At 37.5% G+C, this 27,545-nt stretch overlaps 3 protein-coding genes across 3 annotated transcripts; all 3 read right to left on the reverse strand.

The window, feature by feature from the left end:
* Positions 1–1,663: 1,663 nt before the first annotated feature.
* Positions 1,664–2,917, reverse strand: LOC118909888 (olfactory receptor 11H7-like). The gene is given in 3 exon segments (XM_036880662.2): positions 1,664–1,791; positions 1,794–2,116; positions 2,118–2,917. Coding segments are annotated over 3 exon segments (756 nt in total). The 5' UTR covers positions 2,423–2,917.
* Positions 2,918–6,392: 3,475 nt separating this feature from the next.
* On the reverse strand, positions 6,393–7,385 carry LOC118909850 (olfactory receptor 11H6-like). The gene is given in 1 exon segment (XM_036880610.2): positions 6,393–7,385. A coding segment is annotated over 1 exon segment (993 nt).
* A 7,018-nt stretch (positions 7,386–14,403) lies between these two features.
* LOC118909887 (olfactory receptor 11H4-like) lies at positions 14,404–21,383 on the reverse strand. The gene is given in 2 exon segments (XM_036880661.2): positions 14,404–15,317; positions 21,353–21,383. Coding segments are annotated over 2 exon segments (945 nt in total).
* Positions 21,384–27,545: the final 6,162 nt, after the last annotated feature.

The raw sequence follows: 27,545 nt of genomic DNA on the forward strand, positions 1-27,545 counted from the left end.
AAAATGTTAGTGCCAAATTAAGGCAACACCATGATTTATATATAGTTCAAGCTTGTCTTTAGTAGCTTCCCATGCAGATTATCTGATTCCTTTTCCCACCCTTTTTAGATTCACCTTTCCCCCTGAAGCTTTGTGTTCTCCAGTTGACAAAGAGGATTTTCAAAGAGATACCTTTGATTTTTCAGGTGAATAATTTATTTCTTTCTTAGTTACAGCAATGTTTAAGCATTTGCACTTGTAACTATTTACTTAATTGATTTGGACTTAGAAGGTTATAAAACACAAAGAAGCTTTACTTTTTCTCACCATGTCTACTTTAAACACTTTTCTGAAGTTCTGGTTGTCTCCACCTGAGGATAGTATCTTGGGCCAAGTGATAGCTTTTCTGATTACTTTTAGTATTAATACGTGGTTTCCTTATCTGGATATTAGAAATTCTAGTATAGTCTGAAACAAAAAATTTAATTTGTTGTCCAAATTAAAATTTATTTCTCAAGATTTAGTTTGACACATACTTGATCTATTTATTTTCCTCTGCCCTTTCACACCTCATCCCCCATATTACTTAACTGCCTCTGGTTACTCGAGTTTTGAGGTGGGAAAGAGGTAAAGGCAGGAAGGCTTTTCCTTGACTGGTATTGTTGCCTTATGTGTTTGGCAAAGGTTTGTATGTTGATTTTTCTCTTATTGAGTGCTTTCTTTTTTGGGGGTGGGAGTTCCCTAAACTGCAGTTCTTTGATGTAGGCAGTGCTTATGACTTCTTTCATCACTGGATTCTGCTGACACACTTCTCCAAGTACTACTTTTGGGTAGAATCCCTTTCAAAATGGTTCAAGTTGGTTACCTTCCATTAGCTATAACTAGGTCAAATATGGTATTCTGTATTTTATTATTTGTGGGAATTCAGTTTGCTCCTGTTGTAGTCCATTTCTTTCTGATCTGCTTTCAGAGTTAGCTCTTCTACAGTATTTAAGCTTTTTACAGGTATGAATCAGGGACAGTGCAAGTGCTCGTCAAATCTCATGGGACAAGGCCAAGCCAACTTCTCTTGATGTGATCCTCATTTTCTTTAGGGGAAATGCATAGTAACAACCCATTAAAGATACTCTTACTCATGGCTTCAACCAAATTTCCAATTTCCCCTTGTACGTTGTTGATGAGGATGAAGAGCTAAGAATTGTGAAGTTGACTTTACGATCTCTTAGTATATCCAACATTGATGTGTGGGATTTCTGTAAAAAATTCAGGACATTTTACATGTTGTATCTTTTTAATAAAGTGTTAGACAGCCATGTAAGGAAATAACAGTTTGATTCCTATCTCTTAACAAAGTTGTGGGGACAGAGATTGCACATGAAAAAGTCAATACCTTCCTGGAAGTAAATGTTAAGATTTTAAAGTTATTTTTACCATGTGTTGGGAAGCAATCTTTTCCCATGGAAACACATTTATAAAGCTAAAAGCACATCAAAATATGATAAAATACATGATGAATATCACTTTGCAAAAGGACCTTGATGACTATGAATAAAGCCAAGTCAGTTTGGGTTGGAAGAAGAAGATTGTTCTTCTACTTGCTGAACAGAATCTTTGGGTTTCACAAAACCTATTCACAAGGTTTGGGTAATTCTTATTCCACAAAGGACCTGACTGAGGGAAAATTTCACATCTCTGTTGCATATGCTGTAGATAAAGGGAATAAGACTGGTGTCACTACAGAATACATCAGTGTGACAGCCTTTTGCACAGCAACAGAGTCACCAGATGTGGGACTCACATACATCACCATATGGTTCCATAGAACAGACACCCCACAACAAAGTGGGATCCACAGGTAGAGAAGGCCTTTTGCTGCCCAGCTGAAGAAGGAACTTGAAGCACTGCCCTGAGCACCAAGTTATAGGACCCCAGGATGTACAAAATGGTGAGTATTATGATAAGAGAGCTCACAGAATGGCATCTGTGCTCTATGATAGGTGTAGGAGCACAGGATAATGCCATCAGTGGGTCCACATCACACAGAAAGTGATCAGTGATGTTGGGACTACAAAAAGGTAGTTGAAAAATGAAGAAAATAGGAACTGAATATCCAAGGAAACCAATGAGCCAACAGAGACACCAAAATATCACAACTCTGTGCAGTTGTGATGGAGGGATAGTGCAGTGGATGGCAGCTGGCCAAGTACTGATCACACGCCATGACACAGAAGAAGAAACATTCAGTTGTGCCCAGGGGAAAGAAGAAGTAGAATTGAGTAAAGCAACCGGAGAAGGATATGGACTTGATTTTGGAAAGAAAACTGACAAACATGTTGGGGACTGTGCAGTTCACATACCAGATCTCTAAGAAAGAGTTGGCCAGGAGCACGTACATAGGAGTATGGAGCTGGTGCTCCCACTTTACTATACAGATGATGGCCATATTCCCAGTCAGAGTCAAGATGCAGACCAAAAAAAATCACTGAGAAAAGAGTGACCTGCATTTTCTAGGGACCAGGAGAGCCCAGCAAGACACACTGTGTCACAGTAGATATCCCTGACTTATTCACGGTTCCCAGCCTGTGGAGAGAAGACAGATAATGGAAAGTCACTTCACTACTGAGGCATTTGAAACTTTTCTTAGGACAGGGAGTTGATTTATGAAGGCAAATGTATTAAATATTCTAAAACAAGTTTTGAATAAATCCTGACCAATTCTGAATGAGACCTTTGGCCCTAATTCTTTGTAAGTGTGCAAAATCTTCTTTTGATATAAAGACATTTTGAAATGGAGGCTAAAATAATTTATCCTATATCTAATTTTTTTCATTAAAAGCTGTTCATATATAGCAACTAGGGCTATTCACCACAAAATGTGAGGACACATATGCTGTAATTTAAAAATAGATTTGATCTGATACTTTTTACAGATTTGGATGCTCTGAGCTTTGACATTATATCAGATTCTTCCCCCACCCCCTTTCTTGAGATACTTCCATTAGGAGAATTTATTTTCTATCATTTTTTTCATGATACCAGAAGAAAATTGACAAGGATATCTTCAGATAATAATTACCTCTTTATGTATCTTGCCATTTTCTATTTAAAGACATTTATATTGCATTACAGCTCATTTACAATTGGGTATTTAATCCTTCTATTTTAACAATGAAAAGTCACTATTACTCACTCCATGATAATTAATTTCACATAGTAATTTATCTTCCTTGTATACATTGAAAGTCTATGTCTTTAAAGGTGAATATAATGTGTGAGATACACTGAAGAAAATTTAAGTCACTGAGAGATTGTCTTCGAGAGCTCTTCTTACTGCTGTCACAAGTTTCCCTTAAAATTTACTATTTGAAAGATTTTTACTATTTAAAAAGTAGTTCCCAGTTTTCAAAATAACAGAAAACAAGGCAGTCAAAGATGTTTCAAAAATAATTGTTTACCCATATTTCAAAATTTGACCTTATTCCCTTTATAATACCATCACCAAAGATGTCTTTTTAAGAATTTAATACAACTTAGAGAAAAGAGCACAATGATAGCTTTAACATATTGGAAATCTCCAGAATTTTTTTAAAGAAGATACTTTTAACTTTTGACTGATAAGAAGATAGTTTTCCTTGAAAATAATTTTGAAAGAAGTGGTGTAACTAGAATATTTATAATGCTCACTGGACATAATCAAATAGAAAAAAAACCCTTCTGTTCAGTGAGGCTATATTAGGTAAGATAAATATATTTATAATGATGCAGCTGTTGCAGGCTCACTAAAATTAGCAATAACTAGGTGAACTATGATGTACTCATCCAGAAACAAACATAATTTTCCTATTGAGTTGGTTGTGTCAAAGCAGGCTGTAGTTTTATGGACAAGAAAACCAAGAAGGGAAGGAAACTGAAAGATGGGGATAAATTCTTTTTAATTTTTTAAACTAAGATGATTGTGAAGAGCTATACTAACCTGCATGATGATCAATTTTGGTGAGATATGAAAAAGTGGTTCCCCACTATGGGAACTCTGCTTGCCAACAAGAGACCTCTTTTCCCAAAAAGACAAGAAACTCGTGATGCACAGGCCAGCCACTTACTGCTTGCAAGAGCAGCTACAATGACTTGAGCTCGGATTCACAGACTTTGATTCCAAATCAAAATACACAAGATTTAGCTCTGTATATTTGAGTTATAGACGGTTCTTTTTGATGTTAAAATAATAATAACAAAAAAACTCACAGAAAAACTATTAGTCAGCCATAGGGAAAGCATGGTAAATGGATTTCACAGATAATTTCCAACATAACTGTAAGAAGCAGTTCTTAGTATATTAAGCCTATGTGAATCTTAGTCCTCACACACTGATTTAATTTTACCCTGAACATTTTTTTAAATGCCATTTCTGAAGGTGCACATGAGTAATGGAATAGACAGAGGGGAGAGCTGAAAGAGGAGAACCCTCCTCCTCCCCACAAAGGAGGTTCTCTCGGTTTCAGTCCCAGTGGGTAGAGCTAGTTCCTTCTGTTTTGCTCAAAATATCTATAAAGTCATAGCTCCAGCCACTTCATGAGAAGGGAAAGGCCTGTGGATCACTTTGGCACTGTTTAGTGCACTTATTTTGGAAAACACGAATTTCAAGGTGATCTAAATTCTCTGAGCGGTTTTTAATTTTTTTTAGTTCTTGAGTTGAAAGAGAAACTAATATTCTTCGATACTCAATCCCTTGAGCACAATAAAAGAACAAGTATATAGTGAGGAGGCCCACCTGTGGTGTATAATGGCAGCAGTGCCCATCAAAAAAAACATCTCCTGTATACCATGAGGCCTTCCTAAGTCAGCCTGGGGAAAGTCCATAGAGAGGTCAGAAAGATTCTCTCCTTCACTGACTTTAATGTGGAAACCCTGTGTGAAAGGTTCACATGTGGATTATTTCATTTGCCCTGCATTCTAGTGGCCTATTTCCTACGGAGGGTATTGAAACTATGTGCAGGTCTTAATTTATGTGTCATTTTAGCCATTGCTGAGAATTCTCAGGTATCTTTTCATGTGTTCCAATAACTTTCTACACTTTCCCTAGTGACTTTCTTACTTCTTGCTTGGTGGTTTCATTAATATTTTTGGTAAGTTGACTCAGAGGGATTCTTAAAATAATGTGCTACATTGACTCTTGGGAGCTCCTGTGGTCTTCTTAAGCAGGATTTTCTTTTTTTGCCATGGGATATACAAAGCTCTTAATTAACTGTCTTCCTGAAGGGACAGTTTTACTCAGAGAAAATAATTTTATATCACCCAAATATATGTGTACCATGAAGCAGAAAGTATAATTTGTGATCATTTGTAAGATAAAATTTTGAATTTCAAAGAAATATTGTCTCCAAATGCCCCATGTTTTCTGACCGCTGTTGCCAAACATGCTTTGGTGGCAGGAAGTCTTTGACGAACACTGTATTAGAGTATCTCATCACCTACCATCAGCACACCTATCTTCCTGGCACACCTAATTTAATTCCCAGTATGGGCATAACCAAAAGGGTGCATTCTCATTTTAAGTAAATTGGTCCCTCAGCTGATGGCTTTCCTGTTTCTGCATAGGGTCTTGGCACAAAGTGGAATTTGTTCTTGGCATAATTTTCTCTGAATACTTTTCTGACTGATACTTTGACCTCTAGCTTTCTGAGAGGAATAAAAATAAAAAAAACTTTAGGGCGTTGTTGTTCCATATTACAAGTGAAACTGAAATTACCATGATTGATTTGGGGAGGAAGCACTATGAATAAAGATGGTTATTTGGGAGAAAATGCAGTTAAGGTAAAATAAGTACGTTGATGATTGTGAAGTGCAGGGCTTAGGCAGTGGATCAATAGGACAGAAGACTGAATGGAGCAGACTATTGAATGAGGGCTTTGAATGGCAGGATGAAGAGTTTGTATTTTATCTTTAGGAGATAGAGGTTTGAAGAATATTCTGTTTTTGGTGTGACCAAGCAAGGGAAAATGTCCATTCCTTGATATGATTTTTTTGGTGGCCCTGTGACGCATTCTTTCTAAAGATATTTATTTTTTGTATTTCGAAGATTGTACCCTCTCTTGAAAGGCTCCAGGTACACATGCATTTGATTCCTTTCACCACCTAAGATTAAACCAGCAAAGATACATCTCACACAAAAAGAATATATATATATATATAAACCAACACCATGTAATTACTCAGTGAAGTCATGCATGTTTAAAATGTTTTATTGAGCATTTATCATTGATGAGCTGAACTTGAACTGCTAAGGAAACCATGAAACAAATCTCTCTCTCTACTAAAGCGTGAACCAGAACAACACTCACCGAAGCCATTTTCTATACTTGTTTTAAATAACTAAGGTCAGAAGTGACAAGTTCTTCTTCTCTTTAAAAGATGTCTCAGTTGTGGTTAATTCTTAACCCCAGGACTTTCTTTAGGGCATCTTTCATGTCTTTGTTTCGGAGGCTATAAATAAGGGGATTTAAGAGCAGAGTCACAGCTGAATGCACCAAAGTGATGATCTTCTGCATTCCTGCTGGGTTCCTCAATGTAGGGCTCACATACATCACCATAAGGGTTCCATAGAATAGAGTCACCACCATTAGATGGGATGCACATGTGGAGAAAGCTTTAGTTCGACCAGCACTAGTGGGAACACGAAGCACAGCTCTGAATACTAGAATGTAAGAGCCCAAGATAGAGAGGAAGGGTCCAAAGATTATCACTGAGTTGAAGGTGTAACACATAAGCACAGTGAAAGGAGCAGGGATGCAGGCCAGCATGAACAATGGGTCTGGGTCACACACGAAGTGGTCAATGATGTTTGGTCCACAGAATGGGAGTTAGGAGATAAGGACAATGGGGACTGGATAGCAGAGAAATCCACTCACCCAGCAAACACAGACTAGGATCACACAGAACTTCCTAGTCATGATAGAAGGGTAATGTAGTGGGCAACAGATGGCCAGGTACTGATCATAAGCCATAACTGATAGGAAAAAATACTCTGTCATACCCAGTGAAAAAAAGAAATAGAATTGGAGGAAGCATCCAGTGAAGGAGATGGTCTTGGTCTCAGAGAGTATGTTGACCAGCATATTTGGGACAGTGGAGGAAATGTACCAGATCTCTAGGAAGGCAAAATTTCCCAGGAAGATGTACATGGGTGTGTGAAGCTGCTTGTCCCATTTCACTGCACAGACAATAGCCCCATTCCCCAGCAGGGTCAGGAGATAGGCCACTAGGATTATTAAAATCAAGAAGCTCTGCATCTCCCTTGGACCAGGGAAACCCAGGGGGACAAACTCAGTCACAAAATGCATTGTTCTGTTCTCGGGTCCTAAAGCTGTCAGTGAAACAGAAGTAACAAAGGAGTGAATAATAATGAACATCGTAAGTTTTGCTAACAAATTGCTTGAAAATGTGCATAGGATTTTTACGTACATTATCTCATTTGGTCTTCCTAATGACCTTTTGAGCTGTAGAGAGGTGTTCTTTGTCCATCTCTTTTACGGGTAAGGAAACTGAAGTCAGAGAGATTTAAGGGGTTTACTTAAATGTGCAAAGCCAGAAACTCCTGGATACACTAGCTCATGTGGAGATTGGCTTGGAACAAAGACCACTTCATTTCAAATAGTCCTAGGGCACTGAGTCTCATTAATGTTGCATATTCCATGTAAAAGTCATTACCCCTTGGAAATCCTACATACAAGTATAAACTTTGGATACATCCTTTTACTTTGAAACAAAATTAAGTAAATTGGAAGTAAAAATGGCTGTTAAATTGCCTTCATCAGAGTTTTATCTGTAGAAGTACAGTAAAAAGCAGATAAAAATGTAACTATGTGATAGGAGTTTTGAATCCTGCCCCCACCCCCCATTTCACTGCTCTTGGGGATGAGCTGCAGAACCCTTGGGATTCTGTAAAATGGTTTGAAAATCACCTCTCTAGCTCCTTCTAGGTCACATTCTGCTAGGTAGTATCTGGATTTGTGGAATAATTTCAGTCCATTCCCCTCTTGAGGAACTCTGATCTCTCAAAGTACTTCTTTATATTTAGTGAATCTGTCTCCTTTATTACTTCTATCCATTGATCCTGAGACTCCCCTTTGTTGCAGCTACACAAAATAAATCTAATTCTTCTTTCATTATGATGATGGTTGGGGGGTTGCTGAATAACAGAGGCAGCTATTATATTATATCCCCTGTACATGGTTTCTTTTGGAGGCCCTCATTTTCCCTCGCTTGTTTTCCCCTAAGCTGCACTATTCTACATCATGGCTCTTGAGGTACCTTGCAGCTGGGTAGGTCAAGTTCTCTAGTAAATAAAGCCATGTGCCTTCGTTTTCACTAGGCATTAAGCCCCAAACACCATAACTTGTCAAATTATCATCTTGCTTTTACCTAAGTTAAATAATAGATAGAGGGGTCACCTTAGGATGTGCAAAGACCAGAAAGATCTTTCTCATATTGGCTGAAGTAGGAGTTAAGATAGGATTTGTATATATTGGTCCAAGTTTATTTCTGTGTCCTGAAGTTTCCTGTTTAAAGTTTAAAATATTTGACTGGGTAAACTGCAATTGATATTTGAAATTTAGTAATATATTGACTACAAAATAAAGATAATTAGCCATATTATTTATTAGTGTCACAGTTAAGATACTTACAAAATTGCATCCTATGCCATTTATACAATGCTTCTCAGTATTCAATCAAACCTGGAGCAAACACAGAGGGTGAATGTTTTACTGCTGAGGTAACTTTGGATAATTGTATCATTTAACAATATTTTTAGAATGATGAAAAAAACTTTAATAAACATGATTTTTATGAAAATTGGAATTTTGTCAAGTGATTTAGTTCAATGGACTACAATTATGGTGTCCATATGTATCAAAATTTCTAGGAGAATTAGAATTTCAAATATACTTCCCATAACTATACCTATATTTGCCAGACCACATGCTGCCACTTTTGGTTGGAAAATAAAGTTCCTGGGCTTGCAACTTAAAAATAAAAGAATGCTGAATTTAATTTGTAGCACATTATCTATTTACTTATTCACTTAGGCATTTAACAAATGTTTATTCACCATTTAGTATATTCCTTGCAGTGTGCTAAGTTCTGGGATACAGTGGTAAACATACAAAATAAAATTCCTATTTTTTGAACTTACAGTTTTTAAAAACAATCAAGACTGCCACCTACTTCTGTAGTCTTCGCTCTAGGTCACTGGAATTTCCTTGAACTGTGTGTTTCACAGCATGCCCAACTACATCCTGTGGGTGTGAAAAAAATACTTATTCCAGTTGCAAATAACTTAGATAAATCTGTTTAGTGAGGGTGGTAGCATGATAGCCAATTTTATTTGAAATAAATAAGATATTTTGGGTGTTTTAAGACAGTAGACAGAGATATAAGGCATGAATTGACTTACTCTACTCACAGGCCAGGAAATTCTTGTCTCCAAGAGGAGAAATGTAATTCCAATCTAGGGTTTTTTTGTTCTGGAACCAGTCCTCATTAGTAGTTCAGATAGTGAATTTAAATCTACCTCTTTGATCTTTCTATTTGCTTCAAGTGATTCAACAAGTCGGAGAGAAGGGGAGGAAAAAGGAACCTGGCTGACCCATCCGTATGAACTGACGGGGAAGCCAGGTCCTCCACCATAGCCCCAGCTACTGGCTTGGTGCTTAAGCCACTTGCCTAGGGAAGAGTACTTTTTAAATTATAATGCAGAGGTTCTTTTTTCTTTAAATATTTATAATTTTAAGGCTAATCTGCAGATAAATCCAAAGGACGTAAGTCTGCTGGGCTATCTCTCAGTTTCCACTTGACACTTGTCACTTGCTAATGGCTGAAAGAATAACAGCCTGCTTTAATTGTTCTTGCTGAAGGGTATTTGTCAATTAAAACTTTACTAAACAATACTAGAAACAAAGTGGTAAAACTTTCATGCTGTATTCTAACCTAAGGAAATTTAATGGTCCCCCAAAATATCCAAGGCATTTGAGCACCATTTTCCCTAAGTGAGTTGTATAATGGGAACTCTGTGATACTAGAGGGAGCCCTTAATGTGAATATATCATCCAACACACTCCTTAGGACTGTTCTGGGAGAAGAGAACAGCAGGGCAAATGCACTGTTCCTACAAAGAACAAAGATGCTTGTAATGTCTGAGAGCAGTGGGTATACAGGAGCAGTGATGTACTGATACAAGCACTTTCCTACATACCTGATGGTGACCATCCTCATTATGCAATCTAAAAGTGCATTCATGGATGAAGAGCAGTATTTATGGCTTCAGAGACCTGCTTTCTTTAGTATTCTGGGCCAAATAAAATGTATTTTTAATATCAGTGATTATTAAGAGTTTATAAATCTTTCCTGAATAGTATCCACATTTCCCTAGTGTGCTCATGGGGAGGAACCTATTTCCCTGTGCATGTATCTCTGTGCATGCATCTAATCCTACTTATATTTGTTTATATTTCCCCTGGTGGTTTGATTAGTGAGACACAGAGGTCAGTATAAATATTCAGGAGAGGCCAGGAAAAAGTTTCCTCTTTGTGGAGATATCCTTTCTCTAAGGAACTGGTCTACTTGTAGGGTGGGGTGCGGGAGAGGATTGAGTGGGACAGGTTAATGGAAGAGAAGAGGAAGAGAAAGAGTATGTATGTGTGTAAATGTGTGTGGGTGATCTCTCCAAAGTTGACTTGCTTTATTCTTAGTGCCAAATCTTTAGCATTTATATTTAAAAAATTCTTTGTCTTATACATAGTTTGCTTAATTTTGTTATAGTCAACATTAGGTAGAGAATCTCCAGTTTCAATTTTAAGTATAGTCTGAACACATTTGTTTGAACAACTTTAGTCTTTGTGAAAGCAGATTTGTAATGATGTTGACTTACGTGATACAAATATTGATGAAAATGAAAGTTTAGCACTGTAAATGGCTCAGAGATGGGAAACAGGAATTCTTTCATTGATATCAGGGGGAAGAGGACAAACAAGATGCAGCAGAGCACCTGAAGGGGATATGAATTCATTCATAACAAGAGCTCAGATAGAGAACACCACTGAATTTAGGCTGTGTAAGGACAGTAGTTGTAGTAAAAAATGTAGTCCCTGCACCAACAGTTTAATGTCACTTGAAAACTTACTACAATGCAAGTTCTCAGGCCCCACCATGACCTAGTATGTCAGAAACTAGGTCTGGGTGTGTATGGGGCCCAGCAATCTTCTGAACAAACTTCCTATGTGTTTCTGATGTATGCTGAAGTTTGAGAACCACTATGTAGGTAAAGCATTAGAATCTGGGTTAAGGATGGTCTTCTATGGTTCCCAGACCTGATTCCAATGTGTGTGTGGGGGGGGGATGGGTTTTTTCCCCATGCATGACACCGAGCAATTCTCAAATGCCAGCAGGGTGTTCAAGAACCCAACTCAATTCTAATGCTGTCTGCCCCAATGAGACAGGGACCATAGATGTAGTCAGAATAGGGTGAAGGCCTCCGGAGGGGGCAGGGCAGGATATTTGCAGTCAGAGCAATGTAACTACATGCAAGGAAACCCCCCTGCTAAAACTCTGTTAAACATTGAGCTCTAGAATCATTCTTCAGTAAAATCAGTTAATGTTCCCCAGATAAAGAAGAGTAGCACATGTTTTATTATGCTAACCATTTATAATCATGTGTAAGGTTCTCTTTAGCATACTAAAAGGCCCAGGCCTATGTGCTGTCTTTCTCCTTCAGATCTGATGAAGTGATTTTGCAAACTGGGCAACTAATTTAGCAAGTAAGCCCAGGCATAAACAACACAGTAAAAGGCAGGAAGGATTCCACCTTAAAGATAACATTGCATTTTAATACCCAGGAAGTTAAGACGTTAGAAATTCTTAACTTACTCTTTAGCAAACAATACCTCGGCCCACCTTGGGGGCTGAGCAGGTGGCCTTTTTTCATATGCTCCCAGACCAAGATGCTGGTATCTCAGGGAGAAATCATCAGAGGAAGTTGCTTGTGTTAAGTTAATTCTAAATATTCAGAGACCACTTAACAAGTCCACACCCCTAAGTTTTTCATGTTCTCAAAAAATCCTCAGCTGCCTATAAAACCCCCTAGAAAACGCACCACTATGGAATCTCTTATCCCTTCCTTGCGTGAGCCAGGAGCTCTGTCCTTTCACTGTATCTCTAAATAAAAGCCTGTACCTTGCTCTCCTACCTTGACTGTTTGTGAAGCTCATTCTTCGGCTCCGCAAACAAGAACCCCGGCATCACCAAGACAGCACCAGATTCTCCAGTTTGAGGACTCCATCCCATAAGACTGCCCTCCACCCACTACTCCCAGCACCCACTTCTCCCAACATATTCTACACACATGTTGTATCTGGAAAATCACATGCCCCAGGCTGTTACCTGTGCTTCCGATCAACTGGCTACAGACTGGAGTTCCAAAGACTTCCCTCTTTAGGTTCCTCTTATTTGCTAGAGCAGCTCACAGAACTCAGGAAAACACTTATGTTTACCAGTTTAATAAATGATACCATAGAGGATATAGGTTAATAGCCAGATGAGCAGATACATTGGGCAAGGTCCCAAATAAAGGATCATCTATCCTCATGAGCTTTGGGGACATGTGGTAGTGTTCTGGTTTCTACAAGTGTGGAAGCCATATTTGACAGAGAAGCAGGGTGCAAAAGGAAGAGAGTGGGAGGGAGGGAGAGAGGGAGCAAGAAAGCACACAAGCAAAATGCTCTTGATTTTTTGTAAGGACTTCACTGCATAGTCATGATTGACTAAATCACTGGCTATTGGCTGATTCATCCTCCAGCTCCCACCCTTGGATGGGAACCAAAAGTCTCTCATTAACATAACAAGACACCCATTTCACCTTTATGGCTCTTAAGTGTTTTTTAGGAACTGTGGATAAACTCAAATATATCTGAGAGATATATTTTGGCCATCTGAATGATGAAATATATATTTCTTATAATTCATCATATAGCAGATGGATATGTTTAGAAGTAGCTTCTAAATTTGGAGGGATTTCAGTAGGATCAGGAATTAATTGCATATGTTTTGGAGAGGGAATTAAGAGTGATATATGTTGGGTTATTGGCACTTAAAGCAGAGTTATAGGTGATGTTGTGTAACTCTGGGGGAAAATAAGTTCCCAGCCTGGGGCAAATTACCTTTGAAGCCGAAATCAGTCAAAAGGAGAAATAAAGTAGGAGAAATCCGTTTATTGCTACAAGCAGTCGTCCACTTCTGCTTGCCCATGTCTCTCATGATTCCGCTACAAAAGGGACCCCACCCAACCTCTCTGGTCCAGATATGCCCTCACTCCCAATTGTAATCACCTACTGATATGGAGATGGACTACTTCTTTCCACCCCTTGGAAACACCTATTGATACAGAGATGCACTAAGGTCAGGTGAGAGATCCTGGAAATATTGCAATTTTACACACATGTTTTATCTGGAAAAGCAGGATTGAATTTAAGCCTCTAGGAGGCTTTTGAAAGAGGCCTACGATAGACAGGAGAAGATTATTCAAGCATCATATGAAAGGGAGTGACCTAAGACTTAAAGGGGTACTGGATGGGAATAGAGTTGAATCCAAAGAGAAGGTGGTGGAGGTAACAGAAAGCTAGGACATAGAAAGTCTAGGTTTTAGCCTGAATGTTTCTACTTGTTAGCTGTAAGAGCTTGGTGAGCTCATTTCTTTAAATACTGGATACATACTCATTTTTCTTGTGTACTCCATAGGGCTAATATGAAAATGAAGAGATAATAGATATGAAAATATTATGCAAATGTCTGTATAGTCATAATATGATTAAATGTAGTTCAAGAGCCTTAGGAGAGTATTTCTAACTTTATATTATCTCAAGATTGTTATGAAAACATCATTCCAGAATTGGAATTTCCTTTCTTAGGGTCTAGGAGAACTTTCCATACCTCTTGGGCAAATGAGCTCCCTGCTTGAAAGTTATTCTGTTATTAAATCCTTTAGGCATGTATCTATTAGGCATTTACATTAGATTATTCAGTTTTTAAAATGTCTTGAGTATACCAACCTGGGATAATTGCTCTTGTTCCACCTTCATTCACATTCCCTAGTAACCAAACTAAAACAGTATGAAATAGCACAGATATAATATCCTCATATCATTATCTACTGGGGTTATTCATGTTGAAAATATTGTTGTTATATTTGGAATGTAAAATGAATCAACTATGGTTTAGCTCTGCCAGGTTAGTTGAAGAGTAAAACAGTGAGGGACCCCACGGAGAAATATTATCTTTAAAGTGTGCATAGGAGAATTAACAGTAGTAAATCAAGTCTTTCTTAATAGTTTATGTGTCTACAATGGTTTGCTTGGTCTCATGTACATTAATTTATGTTCATTCTATCCTGAGGACTTTCTTCAGTGCAGCCTTCATTTCCTTGTTTTGTAAGCTGTAAATCAGGGGGTTTAAGAAGGGAGTCACCACCGTATAGAATAAAGTCAAAATCTTCTGAATTTCAGCTGAGTTATCAGCTGTGGGGCTCACATACATTGCCAAAAGGGTCCCAAAGAACAAGCACATCACTATCAGATGTGATCCACAAGTGGAAAAGGCCTTCCACCTGCCAGCTGCTGAAGGGACTTTTAACACAGCTATCAGTAAAAGGGTATAGGAGCCAAGAATGTACAGAACAGTGACGATGATAATGAGGGAGCTCAGAACATAGAAGACCATCTCAGTGACAGGAGCTGGGGCACAAGACAGAGCCATCAGTGGGTCCATGTCACATACAAAGTGATTGATGGTGTTGGGCCCACAGAAAGGCAGTTGTGAGAGCTGCACAGTGGAGACAGAGTAACTAAGGAACCTGAACACCCAGCAAAGAGATGTCAAAATACAGCAGAGCTGTTGGGTCATGATGGTTGAGTAGTGCAATGGGTGGCAGATAGCGAGATACCGATCATATGCCATGATGCAGAGGAAATATACCTCAGTTGTACCAAGGGAAGTAAAAAAATATAACTGGAGGAAACAGCCAACAAAAGAGATGTCTTTTGTCTCTGAGAGGAAATTTATGAGCATACCAGGTACCGTGGAGGAAACGTACCAGATTTCAAGGAAAGCAAAGTTTCCTAGGAGAGTATACATTGGGGTATGGAGCCGTTGGTCCAACCTCACAGCACAGACAATGGTTCCATTTCCCATAATGGTAAATATATAGATTCCAAAGAACAGTGAAAAGAGGAAACTTGGCAACTCCTGCCAACCAGGGAAGCCTAGTAGGACAAACTCCATCACACTGCTTGTTGCTGAATTGTTTGTGAATCCCAGGTCTGCAGAGAAGAAAGAAAGCACCATTATACAAGGTGTTTTGTTTCCTTGGAAAACTTGTAGGAATCCTATGAAAGGTACATGTTGGCTATTTGGCAATTAGTTTAGAATAACTTATCCATTAGCGCCTATGTCTTATTTAAAAACCATGAATCAACAATCTTCATGGTCCCAAATTTCAATAAACTTGAATTCATCACAATGGAATCTTTACATTATTTGGATTTTCTTTATTAGAGGGTTGTGGTAAAAAAAATCCTCTTATCCCTTTGAAATTTTGGGAACTCAGAAGCTTTATACTCTATGAAAGCTATGGTTATCAGTTTGTTTTTCTTTCTTGCACTCATAGTTAATTTTTCTAATAGAACAACTTTTTAGTTTGAGTTAACTTTTTAGCCAAGAATTAAGAGTAGAAGAACTATTTTTTCGACATCTCTCCCCAAGTAGAAAGTACTGGACAGACTTCTCAGATACTCTAGAGCAGTAAATGCCCTCTGAACTCTTCACGCTAATTCTCTCTCATAACATGTTAATGAATTATAAGTCTAGCATAGAAACCCAAAAGGGAGGTCATAGTAATAGTTTTCTGGAGAGTGGAGAGTTAATAGTTACCTCATAATATTCCTTGATCGATGTTAAACTTTTATTTCAATCTACTTAGTTTGTCAGTTGAATCTCCACTATCCTAAACAAACAGTGTTTAAAATAATTTTATCACAAAACTCTCATTAAAATAAATAATTTGTTTCAAAATATATGGTTCAGCTACTTCAAAGGATTCGTCCTTATGGTGTCTACATATTGCAGAATATAAGTGTTAACATTTCTGACTAAAACCTCACCTGTCTGCCTGCAGTAAACTCAGAATCTTAATAAGCTGGGAAAGGTCAATTATCAAAAGTCAAACAAACAAATAAACAAATGTAACATAGTTCTAAATGTTGCAAAAGCTCAATTTTTATTGTTGAGCACAAATGATATTTTCTTTTCTTTAATTTTGGTTATACACAAACCTTATGTAAAAATTTTTCAATAAACCTCCAAATGCAAGGGTATTTTTTAACATTGTTATTCAATACATTTTAAATCATCTCAAATGCTTTTGCCTTGTTATTTCAGTTTATTAATGCTACAAATATTATAAATGTGACATTTACCTTATCAAAATAAAATTCATTTTCAAAATTAAAAATATATTTTTTGTTTTTTATAATTAAGAACATGAAAAATACAGAAACAGACAAGAAATTTAAAAATAATCCCACTTCCCAGAATAAACAAATTTTTATTCTTTGGAGAATCATATTCCTCACTCCTTTAAAAACTAAAATGGGATTTTTCAAAACATGCTATCTTATAGCCTGTTTTTTAACTTAATATATTTTAGGTTTTTTTCCATGTCACAACTCTAACTCTACATCATCAATTCAGTGGCTGCATTGTCTTAGATTTAATCAGCTCCCTAGAGATAGATTTAGATTTTTCTTAAACATATATCTTAATGTCCTTGACCCATAAAGTGAGCTTCTGATTTAAAAAAGCTAGTAATTAGACTAATCAGTATATTATGTCCTAGTTTTTGATGGTGAAGATTTTAGGAATCCTTTTGATACCTATCATTTACTAAAGCCATCAAATCAAAACCCTATTACACATAAGATAAATTTCCATAGCATGTTATTTATATCTCTACTACAACGTGTGCCCATATTGACTAAATCATGTGTTTGTATATTTCCCTCTAATCTGAAAACTTTTACAATTCATGAATGATGTTAAATTTATCTTTATATTCTCAGTTGACTGAGTTTCTGGAGCATAGTAGGCACTGGTTGAATGAATAAATGGCTGAAGGAATTTCAGACTTGCCAAGCCTGCTACTAAAAAGTTAACTCCTGAATTTATGAACATCACCATTACTGAGCCCCTAATCTAAACATCACTGGGCAGACTCTATGTGACTCTGACCAAACTTTAGCAAGGTAATGTTTAAACCTGTGGCCACCAATCCCTCCTAGATTTATGTCCTGTCATGTTTGAGTGTCCATTATAAGTATAAAGCCTCCTTAGTCATTTACCCCTTTTTGTATTTTCAAACCTATAATCCTTGTTCCATCTTTTCCTTCACAAGAGCTTCTTCCCCTTTTGTACTTGCATCTTGGTGAATGGCTGTACCCTCTGTTCACCAATCTGTTTAGCATTTGCTAAATCCAGAAACTTGAGAGTCATTCAAGTCTCTTTCTGATTCTGTCACCTCCCATATGCAATCAATCACCAAGTCCTGGTGCTTTTCCCTCCCAAATGTTTTTCAAACATGTCCTGGGCACATAGATCAATGTAAATGCTTTGTTTGTTTGGATGGTCTAATAGTGGAGTGAAGCAGCTACATATATAATCAGAAAGAAAGATGGGCCTCTTTAGGAGGGTCTGAGAATGGAGTTTTAAGAGGAAGGCACATGGTTTAGTGAGGAAGGAAATCACCCACTCTGGCAATCTTTGTAGTGACATACACAGCTGGATCAGGTTCGCAACTGATTGGCTCAATCCAGTAATACTTAATTCAGTAGTCCTGTACATCACTGTACTTAGAGAAAAATAAATGATAATGTCACGTTGATTTGGGGTAAAAAATGGTGTGATACACTGTGTTCCTGGGCAAGTTAACAACTGTACTTCAGAACTTTTATGTATACTATTGAATACAAATGCCTAGAACAGTTCCTGGAATATGCTAGTACCTGAAAAAATACATAGGTGTTTTTGTTAATAATAATACTGCCAACAAATACGATTACAAAGTGATTAGGTTAATTTTTTAAGCATAATCATTAAAAAACCTAAATGAAAAACAATAAATTGAAGTGAACCTAAAAGACTAGATTAAAAAGTCACTCAGTTCCAATGTATCACATAGCAAAGCCATTTCTTTGGTTGCTCAGATTTAGTTTACTGACCTTCTTATTGATTCTGGCTCTTAAAAACATACAACTTGGTCTGATATAAAGGAAGAGACATTACAACATAGCAGTGCTAATGTAATTCAAGATGCAGAAAATAATGATTAAAGGAAGGGCATTATATTACCTGTGATGTGCCTAAGAATAAGTGGGAATAAGTTATATTTAATTGGGAGCAGTGTAGAAAATCAGTTACAGAGCACAACACTTCTAATAGCAATTTATGTAATTTATCAAATTTCTGAATAATGAGGCATTCCTTTGTGAATTGTGCAAGGAAGCTTCAGGGATTGTTAGGCTGATGGAGATCTGAGTAGCTGGGCACAGAAATCAACAGCTCATTTAACATAACGTTATTATGTTACTGGAGATAATATGGATGAAATCACATATCCGTAAAACTCACAAAAGTTTGCAAAAATATATTAATCTTAAAATGAGATTCCACTGGAGCTCATTTGTAGATATCTTAGGAAAAAAAGCAGTGACACCTAGACAGGGAGAACTTACTTACCCTTCATAATATGGCTAAGTGTGGACAAAGCTTGGAATAAACACCAAGCCTGTATCTTCTCATTGATGCCTCTTTCCTTTGCATGGAATCAAAACCCTGTGGCCTGACCCTGAGAATCCTGGGATATACAAAGTTAACTGCTGAAACTGCCTTTCTTCCCTTCCTAAAGTGCTCAAAAGAAACAGTTAAAGCAAGAGGGTACTTCTCTTGGGCAATAGGATAGCCAGTGAAAAGAAGCATAGCTCTATAATCAGACCTAGAGGTGTGGGCCTCAACGGACATACTGATATTTTCATCAAAGGCTGCATAAGAGACTTCAGTCACTCCCAGGGACCCATATTTTTTACTTGTCTTGGTCAGCAGGTGAATTTTATGTATTGGCTACATTTGCTGTAGAGAGGCTGAAAAAAGTGAGGAATGAACCTCATGAGATTTCAAAAAGGGGTACAGGTGTATGAAGGGGAAGGGAGAATTGTTGAGGTTCTCAAGGTTGCAATTAAGTTTCAGCTTGAGAGATTATTCTTGTGAAGTCTAAGGCTCCCCTTGGGCTGGTTTATGACTCCCTCAAGACTGCTTGGTGTAATATCTTTTCCTTGTCACAGTTTTCATACTGTTTAGGTTAAATTGGCTCCCAGAATGAAGGCAGGAATAATGTGTTAAAGGCAATGGTGAGATGTTTGTGTGGATTTCCAGAGAATTTCTTTTTGTTTTTCAAGAAAAGTCTTTTTTCACTATGAAATACAGAGAATGTTCCCAAAGTACATTGTTTATACTCACTAAGAGTGTTTCCTTCACATACTTGACATCTTAAAATTGTGCTTCTAGTCCTTAATTACTGATAGGCTGTTTTCTCTTCTCTGTGTTTTTTGTTCCTTTATTTCTTCTCCCTTCTTTTCTTCTGGAATATTCAAGTATTTTTATTCTTTCATTTTCCTCTATTACATTTTTTGATGGTTTTTAAGTATTTTTTTATTTTGGTAAAATACATATAGCATAAAAATGGCCATTTAACCATCTTTAAGTGTACAGTCCTGTAGCATTAAGTACATTCACATTGTTATACAACCATCATCACTACCAGCTTCCAGAACTTTTTCACTGTCTTGATGTGAAACTCTGTACCCGTTATATGATGACTTCCCATTCCACTCTCCCACAGCTCCTGACAACAACCACACTACTTTCTGTCTCTATGAGTTTCACTAGTCTAGGTACCCTCATCTAAGTGGAATCACACACAATTTGTCTTTTTGTAACTGGCTTATTTCATCTAGCATAATGTCTTCAAGGTTCACCCATGTAGTAACATGTGTCACAATTTCTTTCCTTTTCAATGCTGAGTAATATTTCCTTGTTGGTGTGCACAAAATTTTGTTTATCCATTCATATGTTGAAGGACATTTTTTTGCTTCCACCTCTTGGCTATTGTATACAAATATTTGTTCTTTTTCCTGCATTCAGTTCTTTTGGCATATACTTAAAAGTGAGGTTAATGTGCTTAATTTTTTTTAAGGATCTGTCATACAATTTCTCCACAGGGACTGAATCATTTAACATTCTTGCCAGCACAATACACAAATACTCTAATTTCTCCACATGCTCACAACTTCTTAATTTTTAAAGTAATAACCATTTTAATGAGTATGTCTAATTGTAGTTTTGATTTGCTTTTCCCTAATGATTAGTGATGTTGGGCATCTTTCCATGTGCTTATTGGCTATTTGTATACCTTCTTTGAAGAAGACATTTGTTTTATTCAAGACTATTGCTAATTTTTAAATTGTTTTTCTTTGTTGTTGTTGAGTTATAGGTTCTTATATATTTTGGATATAAATCCCATTTTTTAAAATTTTGTTATCATTAATCTACAATTACATGAAGAACATTATGTTTACTGGGGTCCCTCCTTCACCAAGTCCCCCCCACAAAACCCATTACAATCACTGTCCATCAGCGTAGTAAGATGTTGTAGAATCGCTACTTGTCTTTTCTGTGTTGCACATCCCTCCCTATGCCTTCCCCCACATTATACATGCTAATTGTAATACACCCTTTCTTTTTCCCAGCCCTTGTCCCTCCCTCCCCTCCCATCCTCCCCAGTCCCTTTCCCTTGGATAAATGTTAGTCCATTCTTGGGTTCTGTGATTCTGCTGCTGTTTTGCTCTTTCAGTTTTTCTTTGTTCTTATACTCCACATATGAGTGAAGTCATTTGGTATTTGTCTTTCTCTGCCTGGCTTATTTCACTGAGAATAATACCCTCTAGCTCCATCCATGTTGTTGCAAATTGTAGGATTTGTTTTCTTCTTATGGTTGAATAATATTCCATTGTGTATATGTACCACATCTTCTTTATCCATTCATCTACTTATGGACACTTAGGTTGCTTCCATTTCTTGGCTCTTGTAAATAGTGCTGCAATAAACATAGGGGTGCATCTGTCTTTTTCAATTGGGCTGCTGCATTCTTAGGGTAAATTCCTAGAAGTGGAATTCCTGGGTCAAATGGTATTTCTATTTTGAGCTTTCTGAGGAACCTCCATACTGCTTTCCATAGTGGTTGAACTAATTTACATTCCCACCAGCAGTGTAGGAGGGTTCCCCTTTCTGCACAACGTTGCCAACATTTGTTTTTATTTGTCTTTTGGATGGTGGTGATCTTTATTGGTGTGAGGTGATATCTCATTGTGGTTTTAATTTGCATCTCTCTGATGACTAGCGATGTGGAGTATATTTTCATGTGTCTGTTGGCCATCTGAATTTCTTCTTTGGAGAACTGTTTGTTCAGCTCCTTTGCCCATATTTTAATTGGATTATTTGCTTTTTGTTTGTTGAGGTGTGTGAGCTCTTTCTATATTTTGGATGTCAACCCTTTATCGGATCTGTCATTTATGAATATATTCTCCCACACTGTAGGATGTCTTTTTGTTCTATTGATGGTGTTCTTTGCTGTACAGAAGCTTTTCAGTTTGATATAGTCCCACTTGTTCATTTTTGCTTTTGTTTCCCTTGCCTGGGGAGATATGTTCATGAAGAAGTCACTGATGTTTATGTCCAAGAGATTTTTGCCTATGTTTTTTTCTAAGAGTTTTATGGTTTCATGACTTATGTTCAGGTCTTTGATCCATTTCGAATTTACATTTGTGTTTAGGGTTAGACAATGATCCAGTTTCATTCTCTTACATGTAGCTGTCCAGTTTTGCCAACACCAACTGTTGAAGACGCTGTCATTTCCCCATTGTATGTCCATGGCTCCTTTATCATATATTAATTGACCATATATGTTTGGGTTAAGGTCTGGAGTCTCTATTCTGTTCCACTGGTCTGTGGCTCTGTTCTTGTGCCAGTACCAAATTGTCTTGATTACTGTGGCTTTGTAGTAGAGCTTGAAGTTGGGGAGAGATATCCCCCCCCTACTTTATTCTTCCTCCTCAGGATTGCTTTGGCTATTTGGGATCTTTGGTGGTTCCATATGAATTTTTGAACTATTTGTTTCAGTTTGTTGAAGAGTGCTGTTGGTAATTTGGTAGGGATTACATCAGATCTGTATATTGCTTTGGGCAGGATGGCCATTTTGACGATATCAATTCTTCCTAGCCAAGAGCATGGGATGAGTTTCCATTTGTTAGTGTCCTCTTTAATTTCTCTTCAGAGTGTCTTATATTTTTCAGGGTATAGGTCTTTCACTTCCTTGGTTTGGTTTATTCCTAGGTATTTGAATTCATTTTGATGCAATTGTGAATGGAATTGTTTTCCTTATTTCTCTTTCTATTGGTTCATTGTTAGTGTATAGGAAAGCCAGATTTCTGTGTGTTAATTTTGTATCCTGCAACTTTGCTGTATTCTTATATCAGTTCTAGTAGTTTTGGAGTGGAGTCTTTAGGTTTTTTTATGTACAATATCATGTCATCTGCAAATAGTGACAGTTTAACTTCTTCCTTACCAGTCTGGCATCCTTGTATTTCTTTGTTTTGTCTAATTGCCATGGCTAGGACCTCCAATACTATGTTAAATAACAGTGGGGAGAGTGGGCATCCCTGTCTTGTTCCCGATCTCAGAGGAAAAGCTTTCAGCTTCTCGCTGTTCAGTATGATGTTAGCTGTGGGTTTATCATATATGGCCTTTATTATGTTGAGGTACTTGCCCTCTATACCCATTTTGTTGAGAATTTTTATCATGAATAGATGTTGAATTTTGTCAAATGCTTTTTCAGCATCTATGGAGATGATCATGTGATTTTTGTCCTTCTTTTTGTTTATATGATGGATGATGTTGATGGATTTTTGAATGTTGTACCATCCTTGCATCCCTGGGATGAATCTCACTTGGTCATGGTGTATGATTCTTTTGATATGTTTTGGAATTAAGTTCACTAATGTTTTGTTGAGTATTTTTGCATCTATGTTCATCAGGGATATTGGTCTGTAATTTTCTTTTTTGGTGGGGTCTTTGCCTGGTTTTGGTATTTGGGTGATGCTTGCTTCATAGAATGAGTCTGGAAGTGTTCCCTCCTCCTTTATTTTTTTGAAAACCTTAAGGAGAATGGGTATTATGTCTTCTCTGTGTGTCTGATAAAACTCTGTGGTAAATCCTTCTGTCCTGGGAGTTTTGCTCTTGTGTAGTTTTTCAATTACTGCTTCAATTTCTTTGCTGGTAATTGGTCTGTTTAGATTTTCTGTTTCTTCCTTGGTCGGTCTTGGGAGGTTGCATTTTTCTAGGAAGTTGTCCATTTCTTCTAGGTTTTCCAGCTTGCTAGCATATAGTTTTTTGTAGTATTCTATAATAATTCTTTGTATTTCTGTGGGGTCCGTCTTGATTTTTCCTTTCTCATTTCTGATTTTGTTGATGTATGTAGATTTTCTTTTCTCTTAATAAGTCTGGCTACGGGCTTGTCTATTTTGTTTATTTTCTCAAAGAACCAGCTCTTGGTTTCAATGATTTTTTTCTATTGTTTTATTCTTCTCAATTTTATTTATTTCTTCTCTGATCTTTATTATGTCATTCCTTCTGCTGACTTTAGGCTTCGTTTGTTCTTCTTTTTCCAATTTCGATAATTGTGACATTAGACTATTCATTTGGGATTGTTCTTCCTTCTTTAAGTAGGCCTGGATTGCTATATGCTTTCTTCTTAAAACTGCTTTTGCTGCATCCCACAGAAGTTGGGGCTTTGTGTTGTTGTTGTCATTTGTTTCCATATATTGCTTGATCTCTATTTTAATTTGGTCATTGATCCATTGATTATTTAGGAGCATGTTGTTAAGCCTCCATGTGTTTGTGGGCCTTTTTGTTTTCTTTGTACAATTTAGTTCTAGTTTTATACCTCTTTGGTCTGAGAACTTGGTTGGTAGGATTTCAATCTTTTGGAATTTACTGAGGCTCTTTTTGTGGCCTCATATGTGGTCTATTCTGGAGAATGTTCCATGTGCACTTGAGAAGAATGTGCATCCCATTTCTTTTGGATGTAGAGTTCTATAGATGTCTATTAGGTCCATGTGTTCTAGTGTGTTGTTCAGTGCCTCTATGTTCTTATCTTCTGTCTGGTGGATCTATCCTTTGGAGTGAGTGGCATGTTGAAGTCTCCTAAAATGAATGCATTGCATTCTATTTCCTCTTTTAGTTATGTTAGTATTTGTTTCACATATGCTGGTGCTCCTTTGTTGGATGCATATATATTTATAATGGCTATATCCTCTTGTTGGACTGAGCACTTTATTATTATTTAATGTCCTTCTTTATCTCTTGTTACTTTCTTTGTTTTGAAGTCTATTTTGTCTGATATTAGTACTGCAACCCCTGCTTTCTTCTTACTGTTGTTTGCTTGAAATATGTTTTTCCATCCCTTGACTTTTAGTCTGTACATGTCTTTGGGTTTGAGGTGAGTTTCTTGTAAGCAGCATATAGATGGGTCTTGCTTTTTTATCCATTCTATTACTCTGTGTCTTTTGATTGGTGCATTCAGTCCATTTACATTTAGAATGATTATTGAAAGATACGTACTTATTGCCATTGCAGGCATTAGATTAGTGGTTAACAAAGGTTCAAGGTTAGCTTCTTTACTATCTTACTTTCTAACTTAACTCGCTTATTGAGCAATTATAAACAGTGTCTGGTGATTCTTTATTTCTCTCCCTTCTTATTCCTTCTCCTCCATTCTTTATATGTTAGGTGTTTTATTCTGTGCTCTTTTCTGTTTCCTTTAACTGCTTTTGTGGGTAGTTGATTTTATTTTCTGCCTTTAGTTAGTATTTGGTTGGTCTGCTTTCTCTCCTGTGATTTTATTTTCTCTGGTGACATCTATTTAGTCTTAGGAGTGCTTCCATCTAGAGCAGTCCCTCTAAAATACCCTGTAGAGGTGGTTTGTGGGAGGCAAATTCCCTCAACTTTTGCCTGTCTGGGAATTGTTTAATCCCTCCTTCATATTTAAATGATAATCATGCTGAATACAGTATTCTTGGTTCAAGGCCCTTCTGTTTCATTGCATTAAATATATCATGCCATTCTCTTCTGGCCTGTAGGGTTTCTGTTGAGAAGTCTGATGATAGCCTGATGGGTTTTCCTTCATAGGTGACCTGTTTTCTCTCTCTGGCTGCCTTTAAAACTCTGTCCTTGTCCTTGATTTTGGCATTTTAATCATTATGTGTCTTGGTGTTGTTCTCCTTGAGTTCCTTCTGTTGGGAGTTCTTTGTGCTTCCATGGTCTGAGCTACTATTTCCTCCCCCAGTTTGGGGAAGTTTTCAGCAATTATTTCTTCAAAGACACTTTCTATCCCTTTTTCTGTCTCTTCTTCTTCTTCTGGTACCCTATAGTGTGGATATTGTTACTTTTGGATTGGTCGCACAGTTCTCTTAATATTGTTTCATTCCTGGAGATCCTTTTATCTCTCTCTGTGTCAGCTTCTCTGTGTTCCTGTTCTCTGATTTCTATTCCATTAACAGCCTCTTGCACCTCATCCAGTCTGCTCTTAAATCCTTCCAGAGATTGTTTCATTTCTGTAATCTCCTTCCGGACTTCATACCTTAGCTCTTGCATATTTCTCTGAATATCTATCAGCATGTTTATGACCTTTATTTTGAATTCTTTTCCAGGATGATTGGTTAGATCTATCTCCTTCTCAGGGGTTGACTCTGTGGTTTTGGTCTGGATCAAATTCTTCTGCTTTTTCATGGCAATAGAGGTAGTTGTGGGGAGTTGGCACAACTATCAGCTGGGAGAACATTCCTTCTTGCTAGTTTGTGGCCTTCCTCTCCTGGGACAGCGACCCCTAGCGGTTTGTACTGGGCAGTTGCATGGAGACGGGGTGTCTGGTTCTTGCCCAGCCACTCTGGAAGAAGCTCTGCCCAGTTTCTGTGGGTGTGGCTGCTGCCACTATGGCAGAGTCGCGCCAGAGGGGGAATGGGCGGGAGGCTGTTTATCTCTGTGAGGGGCCTCCGAGCTGTGCTGCTGCCCAGGGTGTTGGGGTACCTGGAGTTCCCTGGAATTTCCAGTTACTGGGCTGATTGCTCTGGGGTGCTTCCATGCAGCTGTGAGGCCCCTGTCCCTTTAAGATTTTCAAAGGGCACTCGCTTTCCTTTTGTCCCAGGGGTGCTGGCTGCGGGCAACCACTCACAGGTTTTACTGTCCTGTTTCCCTAGTATCCAGCACACCATGCACTGTGTGTCTGCACTCTCTGTGTGGATGGCTAGGGCTGGCTATATAGCAGTCCTGGGCTCCCTCTCCCTCTCCCCTCTGACTCCTGTCTTCCGGCAGGAAGCTGGGGTGAGGGGCACTGAGGTCCCGCTGGGCTGTGGCTTGTATCTTACCCCCTTTGCGAGGCACTGGGTTCTCGCAGGTGTGGATGTAGTCTGGCTGTTTTCCTGTGTCTTCTGGTCTCTGTTTTAGGAATAGTTGTATTTGTTGTATTTTCAATAATATATATGGTTTTGGGAGGAGATTTCCACTGCTCTACCCATGCCTCCATCTTCGCTCCGCCCCTATAAATCCCTTTTGATGGATATGATTTGCATATATTTTCTCCCATTCTGTGAGTTGCCTTTTCATCCTGTTGATAGTGTCCTTTGATGCACAGAAGCTTTTAATTATCATGTAGTCCAATTTATCTATTTTTATTTTTGTTGCTTGTGGTTTTTGTGTCACTAAGAAATCACTGGCAAATATAATATCATGAGGCTTTCCCCTATGTTTCTTCTATGTGTTTTAGGTCTTCGATTCATTTGGAATTAATTTTTGAATATGGTATATGATAAAGATCCAACTTAATTATTTTGTATGTTTGGACTTTTTGCAGTCCTTTGAGATTCCATATGAATTTTAGGATGGATTTTTCTATTTCTGTAATAAATGTCATTGGGATTTGATAGGAATTGCACTGAATCTGTAAATCATGTTGGGTGTTTTAACATCTTAATATTAAGTCTTGCAATCCATGAACATGGATGTCTATTTATTTATTTGTGTCTTCCTTAATTTTTTCAGTAACAGTGTATAAATCTTTTGATTTTTTTGATTAAGTTTAATCCTGAGTATTTTATTATTTTTGATGCCATTATAAATTAAACTGTTACTTTATTTCCTTTTTAGGTTGTTCATGGTTAGTGTATAAAACTGCAACTAATTATTGTTTGTTGATTTTGCATCCTGAAACTTTGCTGAATTTGTTTTTAAGTTCAAGGTGTTTGTGTGTGTATGTGTGTGTAATCTTTAGGATTTTCTACAAAAAAAAACATGTCATGTGGGAACAG

The sequence above is a fragment of the Manis pentadactyla genome, chromosome 11 (assembly GCF_030020395.1).
Source record: "Manis pentadactyla isolate mManPen7 chromosome 11, mManPen7.hap1, whole genome shotgun sequence".
Lineage (NCBI taxonomy): Eukaryota > Metazoa > Chordata > Mammalia > Pholidota > Manidae > Manis > Manis pentadactyla.